Source organism: Pristis pectinata, chromosome 5 (assembly GCF_009764475.1).
Source record: "Pristis pectinata isolate sPriPec2 chromosome 5, sPriPec2.1.pri, whole genome shotgun sequence".
Lineage (NCBI taxonomy): Eukaryota > Metazoa > Chordata > Chondrichthyes > Rhinopristiformes > Pristidae > Pristis > Pristis pectinata.
In genome coordinates this window covers 92787007-92807703 of record NC_067409.1, presented here as the reverse complement: position 1 = coordinate 92807703, position 20697 = coordinate 92787007, and the positions used below count along the sequence as shown (strand labels likewise).

Genomic DNA, 20697 nt, shown 5'->3' with positions numbered 1-20697 from the left:
GCTTTTTGTGTCATTGCAGGATGACTGCCTCGCAGGAGAGGATTGCCAGTTGTGATGTCATGACTAGAGGTTTGTCACAAAATAACTTACAGGTCATTATCAGGAAATTCTGTGTCCAATTTACAATAGTACACAGGCTCAATAAGTAAACTAACTAATATTTATCTGCTGACTAAACGTTTGGGAGATTTTCATTTGAAGGGTGTACTTCTGTATGGCTTAGTTAGACTACAGCTTAGTTACAATTCTAGTAACCTCATTACAGAAAAGATGGGTTTTCACTGCAGAGGATGTAAGAGATTTATGAGGAAGCAGCAAGATTGGAAGTTGTTTAACTATTGGGAAAGATTGGATAGTCTGCAGTTGTTTTCTGTAAGACAAAGGAAACTAAGGGGAATTGTACAAAAGTGAGGGACCTAGCTAGAGTATATAGAGATGATCAATTTTCCTTAGCTGAGGGGCCAAAGACCCAGGGCATAGATTTAATGTAATTGGTAAAATGATTAGAGGGGGGGATTAAGACAAATATTTTCAACCAGAATGATGCAGAGGTCTGGAACTCACTGTGTGAATGAGAGTGTACTTGAAAAGCTGTAATGTGGAGGGTTTTGGACTAAGTTCAGGAAACAGGATGAGGTTAGGTGGCCAAGTGGCACAGGCACAGTAGCTGAATGGCTTCCTGTGTGGTTAAAAAAAGTTGTGATACCTTTAATTTACATACCTACCCTCTTGCCCTTAATAGCACTTACAAAGCGACAGAGATAATAAAGATGACTTGACAGAAGACTGAACTGATTTGCTTTCAAGTATATTTTATGAGTACGGATATCAAAATGAAAGCAACTGTTCTTATTTAAAATTCGAACATTTTTTAGCAGTCTTGAACACTAGTGAAATAAGGTCCCAAAAAGTGGCATCACAAAGAGTTTAAATAATTTAGCCCAAATATAAAATAGAATTGTGTCTGGGATGAGGAGAAGTATTAGACTGCATAGGACTTTTAAATTACTTCATTCAAGAAGCATTGTTCATATTCCTGTAGAGTATTGATCTTTTATGTTGATTTTTTAAAATTTGAATTAGAATACATTCCCAAGATATCCAAATAATTCTAGCTTCACATTCGTCATCAGTATTCAGTAACACCTGGTGATGTGAGAAGGCAAACACCATTTAGCTTGTGAACTGTAAGCACTGACAGAATAAGACTGGAGTGACACCAGATTTGGAGAAGCCTGAAACTTATTTCTAAGACTAACATGGATGGAGTATGGCTAAATGGAGAGCAACCAGTGGCAGCAGAATTGTTGCAGTAGGTGTTGAAATAAATAACCGGCAGAGTTAAAAGATAGTTCCAGGGTATAGACTGGTTAAGTTTTGATGAATTAAAAAAATCTGTTAGAGCTGAAGTCTACGTTGCAGACATTACAGAGCATGGACAGTGTAGGTCCCCTAATCATCTGATCCAGCAATCACACCCTTTAAGTGAGATAGGAGCTTGGATTTGGGTGCTACCCTGGATAAGTCAGGCAAGTATGAAGACCCAGGATATAATGTTGCAAGAATCTCAGCCTTTCCCCTTGTGCAACAGGTGTGACACGCTTTCTGCCTGGCATCTGATTTCTGACTTCTGCATTGCAATGCACAGGCAAGTGCAGAAATCAGAGGTGACCTGCAAGGAGTATCTTCGTGGGCCTGTCAAAGTTAAGAACATTTAGGTCCATAGTGGTAGAAGACAATTAAGTTGGAGGATAGGTATTATTCTCTGCACTTGTAATGGAAAGTTGAGATGAAATCAATGAGATTCCAACTTGGACCATGGACGATAACCTTGGGATTGTCACCTGTGTCACTTGTAAGCATTTGAACCAAAGTGCATGAACCAATGGTTTAAATAGAGACAAATGAGTTTCATCTAATAGCTTTCATAGTGAAGTGGTTGTATGCTGATCAAGGTGGGAAATTAAATATTCCAGGGTACTTGTTTAAAAATTGCAGACAAGATAAAAAAATGTGTTTAGGGAGAGGAATTGTGGGGCAAAGTGATGGTGGTAAATAAGAATGATCTTAGCACTAAGTAGGAAGTGGGGATGAGAAAAATCAATTGGTTGGAATAGTTTACAGGCTCCCTAACAGCAGAATTACAATTTGCAGAGAAAACTAATCAATAAAGCGGAGCCAATAATTATAACGGACTTTAATCTTCATACAAAACTGGGAAAATCAAATTGATGAAAGTAGCTTGGAGGATCAGTTTGTTGTTCATTTGAAGCAATTTTCTGAACAAGATGTCTTAGGGCCAAGTGGGGAACAGGCTCTCTTAGACCTGATCTTGTATAATGAGACAGGATCAATTAGTAATCATCAAGGGATTAGTTAGGTATCTGGGGAAATCTTGTTTCCAACTTGAGTTACACACATTAGTCAAAAACAAAGAGTCTCGAACTTAACTCGTGTCGAGTAACCATAACTCCTTAACAGTTACCGTAGCCTAGGAGCGGGATAGGATCAGATGATATGGGAAAGTATTTAATTGGGGGAGGGCGAATTATGATGCTATCAGGTAGGAACTTGGGAGCGTAGATGTTCTTGGGGAAGTGCACCACGGAAATGTGGAGGTTGTTTCGGAAGTACTCGCTGGGGTTCTGGATAGGTTTTTTCCATTGGGGCAGGGTAAGGCTGGTAAGAGTGAAGAAACCATGGTTGACAAGAGACATAGAAATATTTTGTCAAGAGGGAAGAAAGACGCTTACCTAAGGTTTAGGAAGCAAGGATCAGATAGGACTCTGGAAGAGTTTACAAGGTAGCCAGGAGGGAGCTTAAGAATGGACTTAGGAGAGCTAGAAGGGGCATGAAAAGGCCTTGGCAAGTAGGATTAAGGAAAGCCCCAAGGCGTTCTATATGTATGTGAAGAATAGGAGGATGACTAGAGTGAGGGTAGGACCAATCAGGGATAAAAGAGGAAATGTTCCTGGAGTTGGAAGAGATAAGAGAGGTCCTCAATGAATACTTTGAGTATTCACCAGAGAAAGAGACCTTGACGTTTGTGTACAACAGGCTGATACGCTAGGACATGTCGACGTGAGGAAAAAGGATGTGCTGGAACTTTTGGAAAAACATTAGGGTAGATAAGTCACCGGGGTCAGATGGGATATATCCAGGGTTATTACGGGAAGCGAGGGAAGAGATGACTGCACCTTTGGCAATGATCTTTGCATCCTCACTGGCCACAGGAGTAGTGTCAGATGACTGGAGAGTGACAAGTGTTGGTCCTTTGTTTAAGAAAGCGAATAGGGACAATCCTGAGAATTATAGGCCAGTGAGTCTTACTTCAGTGGTAGACAAATTACTGGAGAAGATTCTTGGAGACAGGACTTATGTGCATTTGGAGAAGCATAGGCTGATTAGGGACAGTCAGCATGGCTTTGTGAGGGGCAGGCCGTGCCTCACAAGCCTGATTGAATTCTTTGAGGATGTGACAAAGCACATTGATGAAGGTCGAGCAGTGGATGTGGTGTACATGGATTTTAGTAAGGCGTTTGATAAGGTTCCTCATGGAAGGCTCATACAGAAAGGCAGGAGGCATGGGATCCAGGGAAACTCAGCTGTGTGGATTCAGAATTGGCTCGCCCATAGAAGACAGAGGGTGGTTGTAGATGGAGCGTATTTTGACTGGAGGTTGGTGACCAGTGGTGTTCCACAGGGATATGTTCTGAGACCCCCTGCACTTTGTGATATTTATACATGACTTGGATGAGGATGTGGAAGGGTGGGTTAGTAATTTTGCAGGTGACACGAAGATTGGTGGTGTTGTGGATAGTGTAGAAGGTTGCTGTAGGTTACAACAGGACATTGATAGGATACAGAGCTGGGCTGAGAAGTCGCAGATGGAGTTCAACCCAGAAAGGTGTGAAGAGATACACTTTGGAAGATTGAATTTGAAGGCAGAATACAAGGTTAATGGCAGGACTCTTAGCAGTGTGGAGGAACAGAGGGATCTTGGGGTTCACGTTCGTAGGCAGTCGATTGGGCTGTTTAGAAGGTGTATGGTGTGTTGGCCTTCATTAGTCATGGTATTAAGTTCAAGAGCCGCGAGGCAATGTTGCAGCTCTATAAAACTGGTTAGACCACTCTTGGAGTATTGTGTTCAGTTCTGGTCGCCTAATTATAGGAAGGATGTGGAAACTTTAGAGAGGGTGCAGAGGAGATTTACTGGGATGCTGTCTGGATTGGAGAGCATGTCTTATGAGGATAGGTTGAGTGAGCTTGGACTTTTCTCTTTGGAGTGGAGGAGGATGAGAGATGACTTAATAGAGGTGTACAAGATGATAAAAGGCATAGATCGAGTGGACAGTCAGAGACTTTTTCCCAGGGCGACAATGGCTAACACGAGGGGGCATAATTTTAAAGTGATTGGAGGAAGGTATGGGGGGATGTCAGAGGTAATTTTTTACACAGAATGATGGGTGCTCGGAACACACTGCCAGCAGAGGCTGTGGAGGCAGATACATTAGGGACATTTAAGAGACTCTTAGATAGCCACATGAATGATAGAAACATGGAGGGCTATGTGGGAGGGAAGGGTTAAATAGATATTAGAGCAGGATAAAATGTCGGCACAACATCGTCAGCCTAAGGGTCTGTACTGTGCTGTAATGTTCTATGTTCTTTTAAATAAAGCCAATTACGTCTGGATGAGGAGTGCATTGGTTAATTACATTACATAAGAAATAGGAACAGGAGTAGATCATTTGGCTCCTTGAGTCTGCTCCGCCATTCATCAGGATCATGGCTGATCTTCAATCTCAGCACCATTTTCCAGGACTATCTTCCTATTCCTTGATTTCCTTGAGGGCCAGAAATGTATCGATCTCTGCTTTGAATGAACACTAACTGAACCTCCTCAGTCTTTAGGTTAGGGAATTCTAAAAGTTCACTATTCCTCTCAGTTCTGCCCCTTATTCTGAAGCTCTACCCCAGGTCCTGGACTCCTCAGTCTGTGGAATTAACCCTCCTCCATCTGGTCCATCCAGCCTGTAAGAATTTTGTAAGTTTCAGTGAGATCTGACAAGTAACAAACAATGTGGCAAACAGGCAGGTGACCCATAATTTCAGAGCAATGGATAATCTGCTCCAATGTAATTAGGCAGAGTCAGTTTGGCTTTAATGAAAGGAAGATCATGTTTGACAAATTTGTTAGCTTTTTGAGGGTTTTGGGAGATTTGCGATAGAACATTTGATGTGGTGTTCACACAAAGTTGTGCGAAGTAAGAGCTTACGTGGTTGGATAGAGTATTGGTTGAAACACAAAGTGTTATAAGAATTAACAATTCTTATTCAGTTTGGCAGATTCTAGGCCATCAACTATTCATATTTATGTCAATAAAGATAGAATGTGAATACATCCAGGCTTGCTGATGAAACAAAGCTAGGTGGTAGAATTAGCTGTGGGAAGGATGCAAAGAGTTGGAAATGAGAAATAGTTAAATGAGTGGGGAAGAATAGTGGCATATGGAATTTTTAAAATTTGAGGATATACATAATGGCAGGAACAAAAAAGAGGAATTTTGGTGTGCTGGTGCATGGGTCCAGCAAGAAGGTTGGAATGTAAAAAGTATGATGGCTCATATTGATCACGGGTTGGAAAGTAAAAGTGTCCTGTTGAGATTGAATGGGGTTTGGTGAGATTTCATTTGGAGTACTTGTGCTATTTTTGTCTCCATATCTAGAAAATATCTGTATCTTGGAGTCATTGTAACATAGATTTACTAGATTGATTCTTTGGTTGATTACTATAAGGACAGATCAAGATTCTTGATATTTACTAGGATATATTGGTGGTAAATTACCAGACCAGACATTAAGTCCTGAGCAAACAATCCAGAGACATGTTCAAAACCCAATCTAGCTGTGGAATTTAAACTCAGATTAATTTAAGAATCTGAAATTGTAAGAAAAAACAAACCACAGTAATGATAATGCAAAAAAAAAACAACCATTTTAAAACCCATGTGGTTTGCTGATGTCCTTCAAGATAGGACATCTGCAGACCTTGCACAATCTGACCTATGTGCAACACAGACTGACAACAAGCCATCTAGTTTCTTCATAACCACTATGTTACTGCAGTGGTTCAAGTAAGTTGCTCACCAGTACCTTCTTGAGGGCAGCAAGGGGTTTTCGGTAGATACTTGCCAGCGACACCCACATCCCAAAAAAATGAGTTAAATAAAACGAAGTTTAGAATAAAAGCTGATCTCATTAAGGCAAAGATGTTTCTCAGAAGGATTGATATCGTAGATGTTGAGAGAATGTTTCCCCTAAATGGAAAGTCTGTAAGCTAGGAATTTAGCTTTGGGATACAAGGTCAACCATTTACGACTAAGATGAAGCAAAATTTCTTTACCCAAAAGATTGTAACTCTTTAGAATTCTCTCAGCAAAATGTTGTCAATGACCTGTCAGTGAGCATATTCAAGGCTGAGATTGTGGACTCCCTGGGAATCAAACGATATAGTTAAAAGGGGGTGTGGTTACGATCAACTTAATGGTGAAGCAAGCACGTGCCTGCCTAGTGCTGTTGTTATGTTCTCCATGGCCCTGCAATATAGCAGAGCTAAATATCCAGGCCTATTGTTCAAGGAAAAAATTGCTTTATACATGGTTTGTTCCTGAAGAATTGCCATGGTAATATTATGAGTTGGCAGATCTTGAAGCTAGCATATACAGGGATGAAGGAGTTGAACTACATGTGACACAAAGATGTCAGTTATGGGAAATTCCCAAGAACCATTGCGCACTATTTCCTTGCTTTGATGAGTTTATTTGGTCTATTTCCAAACATGCTGATGACGTTTGCTTTAAGTAGTTAAATCCTCATTGGTACAGGAAGCTTTATGTAGATGAAGTCCTTTAGTTCGTGCATGATCATCTGTTCTTCAATGGGTGTGGTTTCCTTGCTTGCATTTTGAAAATCACCCATTTTGAGTACACTGCTTGCACAATTTATTTAAAACTATTACAATTATGGCAGCTTTCAGTTGACTGATGAAAAGTTTATAACAAATCCTTGCAAAAAGAAAAGGTGCAGAAAGTTCCTTGATCAAATTTTAGTGTTCTTAGCTTATCTTGGCTGGAACACTGCAAGTTGCTCACAGTATTCTTGACTGGGGCAGAGCAATATTCTCATTGCAGTTTATTTGGCTTCATTGCTCTCTAATGATAGTTTGTATGGAAGATTTCATGGTTCGATGTGAATTGCAGAAGTATGCTTGAGCTCTGGTTGACTGGTGACACATTGGGGAAGCATACCTCAACAGAAAGTGGCAAAGGGTTGAATAAGACAATTAAATTTCAGAACATGATTTTTCACATTGTTTATATATTCAAAAAGCATGAATTGGACATGTTTATAATCATGAAATTCCTAATGTGCTAATGATTTTCTATTTCTAAGCTCCTGCTCAGAAATTTTTTGGGGTTGGTTAACTCCATGCAAAAGCACAATTTATGACAAATATTAACAAACCTACAGTTCCATCAAGTTAATATTTATATAGTTTATGTTGCACATGTATTATCTCTCAGAAGCGTGGAGTTTTCTGTAATTGAAATATCAATTTATTTTTGGTGTATTCTGCAATGTATTTTTTTGCATCAACAGATTTTGAAAGATTTTTTGACAGGCTGAGAATTTCAACTAGAGGTTTCTTCACAATTACTTCCTTGAAGACCAATGTATTCAAAATGAAGTGCATATTGTTATTTATTCACAGATAAATTGATATCAATTTGAAATTGTGTTTATGTATGAAACATTATCTTTGAGACAGTGTTACAAAATGTCCTTAGTTGTTTATTAGAAAATACTTTTGGGACAAGCTTTTTATCCCTGGATTTGTTTCACTCACTTTAACTATTTATTTCAAAGTTTTAAGTATGAGAAAAATTGAATTCTTTGAATGGTTTTCCCATGGGTTGAAGTATTGTGCTGGAATCTTAAAAGTTAAATGTTATATAACAACATGTACTGGCCACAGAATTTCCCAATGGTGTACTGCAAGTTATTTATTGACAACTGATGCTTTATCAATATTATCCTATAAAATTGAGCTGTCATGCATCACAACATAATGGATATTAATACAATCAACTTCTGCATTGTTGAGTTTGCAAATGTGGCCAATACAGAATAAAACGACAGAATACTCTTTGAAGGAATTCCAAAGTCCTAATCGTAACTGAGATTTAGATGATGCTTGAAAGTAAAAACCCAGCTATTTGTAGTCACTGACCATAGAGTAACACGTGATCTTACTTTCCAAATACTCTCAGATGTTCATTATTCCCATCACAGCAATTTTATAACATTTACCTTAGAGAGCTATGCAAGATACTATCTCTTTCTGCTACCTGCATAATAAAATATGTTGAAGATAATTTATACTTAATGTATTAGTTTAATATCTGCATTTTAGATTAAAATAATGTTTTGTATATTATTTGCCAATATTAATCAAATGATGTTAGCAGATTTCCTATTACAGTTTTAAAGATTAATTGCCTGTCAGCATATTTTGTTACCTATTTTATGGCTATTGCCCATTTCTGATATGCCCAGCCAATTAAAACAGTCCTGATCTAATGTATCAAATGTCTTCAAATTGTAAGATTCATCATTGGGCAGTGTTTAGTTTGGCTGACACCATCAAATAAATACCATAATCAGAGAAACTCAGTGAAGGAATGAAAATATTCATTCAAATGTCATGTTTGAATTAAGTTTATTGATGCCACATGGTATTTTTGTTCACTAAATTGATACTTCAGAAGGTATTTCCATTTTCACTGCATGACCCACCTCCCATATGCCCCTTTTCTAATAAAAATCATTGCACTGTAATCTGACAACTGGCAAGTAATTCTAACTTGTTCAGCACTCATGGCTAAGTAAACCCTGAATTTAACCAGTACATTAGTTTGTCTTGTAGAGTTCATACATTCACAGAAAACAACTGGCCATATTGTAAATCTATAACTCAGCTGATAAATAGTCTGATTTTCAGTTTTACATAAGAATAAGTCTACGCCAATCCTGTGAATATTTCTACGAACAAATATAAGCAGGTTTACCATATTCATATTTAGGAAAGGTGCTCTGTTACCAAAAAATGGCGACCTGAGTGATATTCAGGCAAAACCATCCTTCATCTCATTATTGTTTTTGTTTCATGTATCAGACTGAGGATCTCATTAAATCATTACAAGAGCTGGAAAATGCAGCCTCTGGTGATGCAACTGTTCGTCAGAAGATTGCATCATTGCCACCAGAAGTTCAAGATGTTTCTCTATTAGACAAAATAACAGGTAAGCAAATTATAAAGAATATATAAGTGCTTGCTTCATATTCTTTAAATGAAGGACTAGTTGTTCAAATTTCTCATGAATATAATGATATGTGATTTATGCTTCCAATTTAGACAAAGAGTCTGCAGACAGACTTTCAAAAACAGTGGATGAGGCCTGCATGCTCTTGGCAGACTACAATGGCAGACTGGCTGCAGAACTGGAAGATCGCAAGCAGTTGGCACGTATGCTGGCTGATTACATCCGTAGTCAAAACGAAATCCTAGCAGAGAAAGAACGTAAACTGGAAGTGCGTAATTTCTTTTAACTTACTTTTTTTATTTTAAAGCCATCCACATTTTTAGGATGTTGGGGTAAGTACTTAAATATCACTGCCTTTTATTTACCCTTCATAGTTGACCTTATTAACTCTCCATAGCTTCTGTTGCAGATGGTGGGCGTGGATATGCCATTCATTGCTGGCCTTCAGTCTCTTGACAGTCTTCTGATTAAAGAAATAAACAAACCACAAATAAACAGTATGTGTTGTGTTCTCATTTTGAGCAGGATAGCTCAGTACAGACCCCATTGTAATAATAAATACTTTTGAAGCCAAAAGAGAGTTAGAGCCAGGGGAAAATTGACTTTGTAGTTGCAAGGGCCCTTGCATGAAAACTAGTCTCTAAAGAGTTAGGAAAACTTTTACTTGCCCGTAAAAGCTTTACATTGAAAAGGTATCAAATTTAATCTTAATTGTTGCACACAATCTTGTTTTCCCTCAAAATTTCACAGTTATTCTTCAGTAAGGTTGAATAAATCAATTGCATATTTAGGAAACGAGCTTGATAGGTATTTTTTCAGCAAGTGCATTGTTTTAGTGTTGGGGCTGCAGGAGTGGGTTGGAACCAAGTCAGATCAACGGTATTCAGATGCAGATAGGCAATGGTCTAGTAGAATGGCAGAACAGATTTGAAGAACTAAATGGCCTACTCTTGACTGCATGTTTATATTTGCTGTTTCTTCCTTTGTTTTTATATAGAAAATATTGATGTCAGGATTTTCTTAATACAAATAGGAAATCTCAGTGAAGTTTATTGCAGAATTTTTTTGATTACTATTGGTCTTCTGAATCCTGTTCCTGGGTTGTTAATTTGCACTGGCATAGGTGGAATAGTCTGAAAATAATTTTTCTGTGTTATTTATCTATGCCAAAAAAGACCAGAACTTTTCAGTTTTAATGTGACTTGTCTAATGTTAGTCAGGACAGCGACAGGGACCTTTAACCAATCTTGATACCTCTGGGTTAGGCAAGCTACGGTCAGTCAAATTCCTCTTCCTCATTTACTCTCCACCAACTCCTACACATGGACACCGGGTGAGATATTAATTGAGATCGGCAGTGATGCTTTTCTACACTCAGCAAGCCTGTCGACGCCCACCATCCAGGCTCATATGAATAGTGACGATTTGGGTGAGATGCCAGAGGACTGCTAATTGTGGATATTCCAGTAAATGGATCAATGCCTAGAGGAAGGAAAATAATTGAAGAGAAAAGTATAAATCTCCATTGAATGGTCTTGTTATACTATTTCTATAAGTTCAAGAAAACTATGGTAACGCGATGTAACTGCATTATTAACTTGAGAATATGGTTGCATGGTGGTAGATAATTGGTTTTCTTCTGAAAGAATTTCTACTAATATCTTCATTCTGTAAGTCATGCAGTTTCTGAAATCTGTTCTTCCCTTGCAGCAATAGAAATGATGCAGCATGAAAATAGTTTTTTTTTTAATCTGGGTGCTTTTTGTTACTTTTGCTATTGCTTTTAAAGCATTAGAATTATTTCCTGTATATGCACGTTGAGCATTTGTAAGCTCTTGATTGTATAGGAAATCCCTACTGTTTGACATTAAGCTAACATGTTGCCTACCCATTAAATGAGCATTGAAAATCTCATGCATTGTTCAAAGAACAGAAGCTTCCCAATGCCCTGGCTAACATTTCTCCCTCTTTCAGTACCACCAAAATTGATTCCTGGCAAGGTAGTTTGAAGACTTGACCATTTTTCCTCAGAGTAATTTGGTATACGTGAATAAGAGTTTGGAATATCCTAAGTTGTTTCCTGATCTTTTGTTCCATTTGTAATTCTTGAAAACTACCTTCCATTTTCATAGGAGTAGGCAACTGGTATCTTCTTCTCATGCAGTTGTTTTCACGTTGAAGGCAGGATGAAGCAATTTTTTTCTAATGCATATACACACAATAATACTTACAGCTAGTTCATTACTACATCCCAGGTTAAATTCAAGAAGCAGCTGCATAGAATTTTTTGTACATACAATATTCAAAATGTTCATGTATCTTTTTTGGAAAAAAGGTGGTGAGGTAGCAAAATACATATTACTGTGAAACAGCAACATTTGCTTCTCTAGAAGTTAAAGTCCAGATCTTACAAGCATAGCAGTTTTGTTTCTGATTTTAGAAGTCACCATTCAGCTTCAAACTAATCCAAGTCTATTTGCCAGAAAATTTGTGTTTGCAGATTTATTAACATTGCCGAGAGATGAAAAAAAAATCTTATCTCTGCAGTACTTCAGTATGAGTAGACAATGAAAGGGAACATTGTCTATTTCTTGGATTCTGACCTGGATTTGGAAACTTCACATAGCAGTGGGTGGTGGAATTATTGCTACTGTAAAGAAGTTCATCAGCTAGAGGGCATGTACTGGAGATAATTGGCAAAAGAGTATGGGAATTCTGAAAATTTATTTATGCAGCATGACATCATGATCTGGAATGATGAGTGGTGGGAAATTTATTCTTATATTTGACAAATGCTAAAGGGATGATTCTTTCAAAGAATTAGCATGAATCTGATTTGCTGTAATAGTCTGCTGTGTTATATTTTAGAAACCAATCATTGGTTAAGAGAGAAATACTTGGGCAATAATGTAGCCCATGTATTAGTAACCTGATATTTAATTCTTAGTATATAATTTTTTCACACAGTTATGATAGACATAGCTCAGACAGAAGGTTGAGTTCAAGACATCTGTGTGTAACTATCTGGGTTGATTTTCAGTGTATTACTGAGTATGTGCAACATTATGAAGAGTATTCCTTTCAGACAAAATATTAAAACCAATATCCATTAAGACCTCTCAAGTGGATGCAAAATGTCCCATTGCATTATTCAGAGGAGTGGAGGAGTTATGTGTTCTGGACAATATTTATCCTTCCTGTTACTGAAAATTGACTACCTAGTCATAATCATGTAGATATGGAACAGTACAGCACAGAACAGGCCCTTCAGCCCACAATGTTGTGCCAACATATCTATTCCCTCCTACCTACAGAATGCCCATATCCCTTTATTTTCCTCTCATTTGTGTGCTCATCCAAGCCCCTCTTAAATGCCCCCATGAATTTGCCTCCACCACCCTATCAGGCAACACATTCCAGGCATCCACCACTCTATCAGTAAAAAACGTACCCCTCACGTCTGTTCTGAACCAACCCCCTGTCACCTTAAATGCATGCCCTCTTGTATTGGATCTCTCAATAATGGGGAAAAAGATATTACTTCTCCACCCTATATTTGCCCCTCATAATTTTATACACTTCCAACATATCACCCCTCAGCCTCCGCCGCTCCAGAGAGAAAAGACCAAGTTTATCCAGCCTCTCCTGATAGCACATGCCCTCTAATCCAGGCAGCATCCTGGTAAACCTCCTCTGCACCCTCTCTAAAGCCTCGACATCCTTCCTGTAGTGGGGTGACCAGAATTGCACGCAGTACTCTAAATGTGGCCTAACCAGAGTTTTATAGAGATACATCATAACTTCTTGATGCCTGTACTCAATACCCCAATTAATAAGTGAAGTATTCCATAGGCATTCTTAACCACCCTGCCTACCTGAGTGATGGACTTGCACCCCAAGGTCTTTCTGCTCTTCACCACTGTTAAGGGTCTTGCCCTTAAGAGTATACTGCCTCCTGACATTTGTCCTACCAAGGTGCAACACGTCACATTTATCCTGGTTAAACTCCATCTGCCATTTCTCTGCCCACATCTGCAGTTGATCTATATCATGTTGTATCCATCACCAGTCCTTACACTATTCACAACTCCACCAATTTTGGTATCATCTGCAAACTTGCTAACCCATCCATCAACATACTCGTCCAGGTCATTTGTGGACATCACAGACAGCAGAGGTCCCAGCACAGATCCCTGTGGAACACCACTACTCACAGGCCTCCAGCCCGAGTAAGTCCCTTCAACCACCACCCTTTGTCTTCTACAGGCAAGCCAGTTCTGGATCTATGCAGCCAATTTTCCACTGACCCCATGATGTGGAATATGGCTGCACACTTCCCATATTACTACAATGACAACACCTAAAGTCTATAAAGCTTTTGAAAGTTTTGTTGTTGCGGAAGGCATTATATAAACACACTATTCTTAGAACTCTCAGCAGAGTTGTCCTAATCCATATGTTGGAAAGAACACACCACTTTGGCAAGTGTTGGATTTGTTGCTTCTGGCTCATTTGTTTACATCTTCACGCCTCATCTCTTTCTTGGTAGGATTCTATTTCTGCCAACAATTTGCTCCACTCAGTTAACCATTTTCAGCTCTAAACTTAGGTTGCAAATACCAGATGGCTATGCAACTGTGGGAAGAGTCTGACTGAGTACATCCCTTCTCAATTGCCCAACACTTACCAGCGTAGGTGACTGGGTAGCAATCAAGTCTTGGAATCTTTTTACACCACTCCAGCTTAGCCCTTGGACAACATTATATTGTCCAGTGCTTCTTCTGAGACCAGGGATGTTGCTCCAGCACTTACATTTGCCATTTTTTAATATCTGTAAAGTATTATTGAAGTTAAGTGCCCTCCTTTTTGTTCATTTTCTTCCTACTTAGCATTGCTTAGTAATTTGACATTCAAGAAAGCCTGAACATTTATCTTGACAGAATATAGATCTCCCATTTTGTACATGCATTATACCTTCTGATACAGTAAAAGTTCTAATCACATACGTAAACTATCAAATGCATATTGATGATTTTAAATGGCAGCTTTCAGATAGCAATTGATACTCTTCGATGTATAGAATATTTCAGCACATTGCAGGCCCTTCAGCGCATGATGTTGTGCTGACATTTTATCCTGCTCTGAGATTTATCTGACCCTTCCCTCCCACATAGCCCTCTATTTTTCTATCATTCATGTGGCTATCTAAGAGTCTCTTAAATGTCCCTAATGTATCTGCCTCCACAGCCTCTGCCAGCAGTGGGTTCCACACACCCAGCACTCTGTGTAAAAAAAAAACTTGCCTCTGATGTCCCCCCTATACCTTCCTCCAATCACCTTAAAATTACATGCCCTTGTGTTAGCCATTTTTGCCCTGGGAAAATGTCTCTGACTGTCTACTTGATCTATGCCTTTTAACATCTTGCACACCTCTATCAAGTCACTTCTCAGCCTCATTCGCTGAGAAGAGAAAAGCCCAAACTCTCTCAATCTATCCTCATAAGACATGCTCTCCAATCCAGGCAGCATCCTGGTGAATCTCCGCTGCACCCTCTCTAAAGTTTCCACATCCTTCCTGTGACCAAAACTGAACACAATACTCCAGGTGTGGTCTAACCAGAGTTTGATACAGCTGCAACATTACCTCGTGGCTCTTGAACTCAATACCTCACTTAATGAAGCCAACACACCATATGCCTTCTTAACGACCCTATTAACCTGCGCGTCAACCTTGAGGGATCTCTGGACATGGACCCCAAGATCCCTCTGTTCCTCCACACTGCTAAGAGTCCTGCCATTAACCTTGTATTCTGCCTTCAAATTCAATCTTCCAAAGTCTATCTCTTCACACCTTTCTAGGTTGAACTCCATCTGTGACTTCCCAGCCCTGCTCTGCATCCTATCAATGTCCTGTTGTAACCTACAGTAACCTTCTACACTATCCACAACACCACCAACTTTCATGTCATCTGCAAAGTTACTAACCCACCCTTCCACATCCTCATCCAAGTCATTTATAGATATCACAAAGAGCAGGGGTCTCAGAACAGATCCCTGTGGAACACCACTGGTCACTGACCTCCGGGCAGAATACGCTCTATCTACAACCACCTTCTGTCTTCTATGGGCAAGCCAATTCTGAATCCACACAGCTGAGTTTCCCTGGATCCCATGCCTCCTGCCTTTCTGTATGAGCCTTCCATGAGGAACCTTATCAAACGCCTTACTAAAATCCATGTACACCACATCCACTGCTTGACCTTCATCAATATGCTTCATCACGGCCTCAAAGAATTCAATCAGGCTTGTGAGGCACGACCTGCCCCTCACAAAGCCATGCTGACTGTCCCTAATCAGCCTATGCTTCTCAAAATGCCCATAAATCCTGTCTCAAAGAATCTTCTCCAGTAATTTGCCCACTGGCCTGTAATTCCCAGGGTTGTTCCGTACTCCCTTTCTTGAACAAAGGAACAACATTTGCCACCCTCCTATTATTTGGTACTACTCATGTGGCCAGTGAGGGGTTAATAGTATCAGCCTATTATACGCCATCCTCACAAACGTCAAGGTCTCTCTCACTGGTGAATACTGAAGCGAAGTATTCATTAAGGACCTCCCCTACCTCTTCTGACTCTAGGCACGTTTCCTCTTTTATCCCTGAGCAGTCCTACCTTCACTCGAGCCATCCTCCTATTCTTCACATACATGTGGAACACCTTGGGGTTTTCCATAATCCTACTTGCCAAGGTCTTCTCGTGCCCCCTTCTAGTTCTAAGTCCATTCTCAAGCTCCCTGCTTGCTACCTTGTAACTCTTCAGAGCCCTGTCTGATCCTTGCTTTCTAAACCTTGGGTAAGCATCTTCCTTTCTCTTGACAAGATATTCTACGTCTCTTGTCAACCATGGTTCCTTCGATCTGCCATCCTTACCCTGCCTCACTGGGACAAACCTATCCAGAACCCCATGCAAGTACTCCCTAAACAACCTCCACATTTCCGTTGTGCACTTCCCCAAGAACATCTGTTCCCAATTTATGCTCCGAAGCTCCTGCCTCATAGCATCATAATTCCCCCTCCCCCAATTAAATACTTTCCCATATTGTCTGCTCCTATCCCTCTCCAAGGCTATCGTAAAGGTTAAGGAGTTGGGGTCACTGTCTCCAAAATACTCTCCCACTGAGAGATCTGAAACCTGATCAGGCTCATTGCCTAGTACCAGGTCCAGGATGGCCTCTCTAGTCAGCCTGTCCACATACTGTGTCTGGAATCCTTCCTGGACACACCGAACAAACTCTGCTGCATCTATCCCTTTACACTAAGGAGGTTCCAATAAATACTAGGGAAGTTGAAATCACCCATGACAACAACCCTGTTATTTTTGCACCTCTGCTTCCCGATCTGCTCCTCAGTGTCTCTGCTGCTATTTGGGGGTCTGTAAGATATTCCCAATAGAGTGATCACTCCCTTCCTGTTTCTGACTTCCACCCACACTGACACAGTAGACGATCCCTCCAGGACATCCTTTCTACAGCTGTGATACAGTCCCTGATCAGCAAAGCCACTCCCCTACCTCTTTTATATCCGTCCCTTTCCCTTTTGTAACATCTAAACCCTGGAATATCCAGCAGCCATTCCTGCCCTTGTGACAGCCAACTCTCTGTAATGGTTACAACATTGTAGTTCCATGTACTTACCCATGCTCCAAGTTCATCACCCTTGTTCCTGATACTTCACACATTAGAGTGGACATACTTCACCCCATCCAACTGATTGCAATTTTGCCCTTTCAACTGCCTATGCTTCCCAACAGTCTTTCTATATGGTATTGGTATTGGTTTATTATTGAAACTTGTTCCAAGGTACAGTGAAAAACTTGTCTTGCATACCAATTGTACAGATCAATTCATTACACAGTGCAGTTGCATTAGGTTAGTACAGAGTACATTGATGTAGTACAGGTAAAAGCAATAACAGTACAGAGTAAAGTGTCACAGCAACAGAGAAATTGCAGTGCAATAAGGTGCAAGGTCACAACAAGGTAGATCAAGAGGTCATAGTCCATCTCATCGTATAAGGGAACCATTCAATAGTCTTATCACAGTGGGGTAGAAGCTGCCCTTAAGTCTGGTGGCACGTGCCCTCAGGCTCCTGTATCTTCTACCAGATGGAAGAGGAGAGAAGAGAGAATGACCTGGGTGGATGGCTGCATCTACTTGTAAGCTAAATGCACCAACCTCTGACCTATCACTCGGGTTCCCATCCCACTGCCAAACTAGTTTAAACCCTCCCCAACAGTTCTAGCAAACCTGCCCGCAAGAATAGTGGTCCTCCTCCAGTTCAGGTGTAACCTGTCCCTCTTGTACAGGTCATACCTTCCCCAGAAGAGATCACAATGGTCAACAAGTCTGAAACCCTGCCCCCTGCACCAACTCCTCAGCCACGCATTCAACTGCCATATCAACCTATTCTTACTCTCAATAGTGTATGGCACAGGCAGCAATCCAGAGATTACTACCTTTAAGGTCCTGCTTTTCAGCTTCCTACCTAGCTCCCTATATTCCCTCTTCAGGACCTCATCTCTTTTCCTACCCATGTCATTGGTACCAATATGTACCACAACCTCTGGCTATTCACACTCCCCCTTCAGAATGCTGTGGACCCAATCCGAGGCATCCCTGACCTTGGCACCTGAGAGGCAACGTACCATCCAGGAGTCTTTTTCATGTCCACAGAATCTCCTGTCTGCCCCCCTCACTATTGAATCTCCTATCACTACTGCTTTCCTCTCCTCCGCCCTTCCCTTCTGCGCCGCACAACCAGGCTCAGTGCCAGAGATCTGGTCACTGTGGCTTTCCCCTGGCAGGTCCTCCCCCACCAACAGTATCCAAAGTGGTATACCTGTTATTGAGGGGAACGGCCACAGGAGTACTCTGCACTTACTTGCCTATTCTCTTTCCTTTTCCTGACAGTCACCTGGTTACCTGCCTCCTGCAGCTTAGGAGTGACAGCCTCCCTTTAGCTGTTATTTGTGAACTCCTCATTCTTCCATAGGAACCGAAGGTCATCCAGCTGCAGCTCCAGTTCCCTAACATGGTCTGTAAGGAGCTGCAGCTGGATGCACCTTGTGCAGACAGAGCTATCAGGGAGACTGGAGGTCTCCCAGAACTCCCATATAAGATAAGATATCTTTATTAGTCACATGTACATTGAAACACACAGTGAAATGCATCTTTTTGTGCAGACTGTTCTGGGGGCAGCCCGCAAGTGTCGCCACGCTTCTGGCGCCAACGTAGCATGCCCACAACTTCCTAACCTGTATGTCTTTTGGAATGTGGGAGGAAACCCACGCAGACACGGAGAACGTACAAACTCCTTACAGACAGCAGCCGGAATTGAACCCGGGTCGCTGGCGCTGTAAAGCTTTACGCTAACCACTACGCTACCGTGCCTGCCCACAAGATGAACACACCACTGACCCTGGAGCCATTCTAACTGCTCTACCCTGGCACTGAAGGAAAAATCAAAGAAAGAAAAAAAGAAACCTACCAGAGACTTACCTTAGCCTCTGCCTCCTCTCGCAGAAGCCTCTTGAGCCAAAGCCTCAAGTGCTCCATTCTAACACTGGTTCACACCAACAATGGCCACTCCCAAAATGGCTGCTCCACTTAAATACCTACCTTAATTTTATTCACTGCTGTTAATTAGCCTTTCAACTAGTAAGAATTTGCAAATATGTCTCTTTTAGACTCTTGCAAGGTGAAACTCATAAGCACGTGCACAGAGATTCACCTCTTTTCAAAGCTCCCACTCCAAAAAACATCTTGTAACAGCATTAATATGAATTTTTTTATTCCATGTGAATGCTTCCGATGAGTCTGAACTGCAATTCTGTGAGAAGTTATTAGTGCAGCTTAATTCTAGTTCCCAGATTATTTTGGTTCAAAGCAGATTAAAATCAATTTTCTTTGACCATGTAGGTATATTGCTTCACAAATAGAATTGTCTCTCTTAACTACTATGGGATTTGCGTATAACGGTTCTGTCTTGTCATCTTTAACACTCGAAGTGAATGTCACAGTTTCTTCATACTAGTTTTGGTATTGCTGATTAAGTAATAACTATTCTAGTCAGTATTCAGTGCTGGAGAGAAATATGAGGCTGTACCACCATAACAAGCTGGTGTATCTTGGGAAGATCAATTTTTACTGACAATCCACATTATTTTACTTTTTGTTTCCTTTTCTAGAAATAATCCAGAATCATTGACCTGTTGGAGCTTTGCAGGTTTTGCTGAATCTTGAAAAGATCATAGAACACAATACAGCACAGAAACAGGCCCTTCGGTCCATCATATTCATGCCGCCCATTGTACCTACGTACACTAATCCCATATACCAGTGTTAGGTTCGTGGCCTTCTATGCCTTGCTGATTCAAATGCTTGTCTTGATGCTTCTTAAATGTTGTAAGAGTATCTGCCTCCACCACCTCTTCAGACAGCATATTACAGATGCCAACCACCTGCTGTGTGAAAAATTCCCCCTCAGATCCCTTCTAAACATCCTACCTCTCACTTAAAACCTATGCCCTCATATCTTTGACACCTCTGTCATGGGGAAATATTTTACTATCTATCCCCCTCATAATTTTACATGCCTCAATTTGGTCACCCCACAGATAGATTTTGTTTTGCAGTGTGTTAAAGTAGGCAAACAAACAGAGTCCATGGCTCCCAGCTCTTCCAATTCCTTGTCATAGATTACTAAATGATGTCCCACGTGCAGACTTATCAAAGACAACCCTTTACCATGAAGCATAAATCCAAGATCAAAAGCTTGAAGCAATGGTATACTGTAATACCACTTTACAAATAAGGTTTTATCTATTCAAAGTCAAATTATTTTTATGGGACAAAATTCAATTTAGAAACCCATTATATTCTTGAGACAAGTTTGGATCATTACATATTCCTTTATTCTAATTAATTACATTGGAAGTACTACAGCTGTTGTCTTTGGACCACAGAATCCATTCTGTAGTTACTGACCACACCACTCATCGATGTCTGTGGCTTTGTCAGACAATTCATAATTCAACAATGATTTATTTTTCTAGATTTAGCTATTTGCAAAGCTGTGTTGGTTGGCCTTCCACCTATCAACTTTGAAAGCAAACACATCCAAAACTGCTTCCTGCATCATAAAATCCATTTTAGTTACAGCAATTACTTCTCTCTCTCCAGATGTATCACCATCCAGCATTTTAAGCTTTAATTCTGGCATTTTTCAAATAAATAATTTCCTTTATCCAGCCTT

The 20697-nt window shown here is 40.3% G+C and overlaps 1 protein-coding gene across 4 annotated transcripts in view; it reads left to right on the top strand.

Moving 5' to 3' along the window:
- Positions 1–20697, top strand: part of LOC127570311 (regulation of nuclear pre-mRNA domain-containing protein 1B-like) — a 63650-nt gene that overhangs the window by 22433 nt on the left and 20520 nt on the right. For 3 of the 4 annotated variants that reach the window (XR_007956331.1, XR_007956332.1, XM_052015740.1), the window contains exons 5-6: positions 9239–9365; positions 9479–9654. Coding sequence is in view for 2 of the 4 variants with exons in the window: in XM_052015740.1 (XP_051871700.1) it covers positions 9239–9365; positions 9479–9654 (303 nt within the window). In the remaining 2 variants the exon portion in view is untranslated. Of the gene's footprint in view, positions 1–9238; positions 9366–9478; positions 9655–9795; positions 10153–20697 lie in introns of those variants that run through there. The other variant, XM_052015738.1, reaches the window with a different exon arrangement.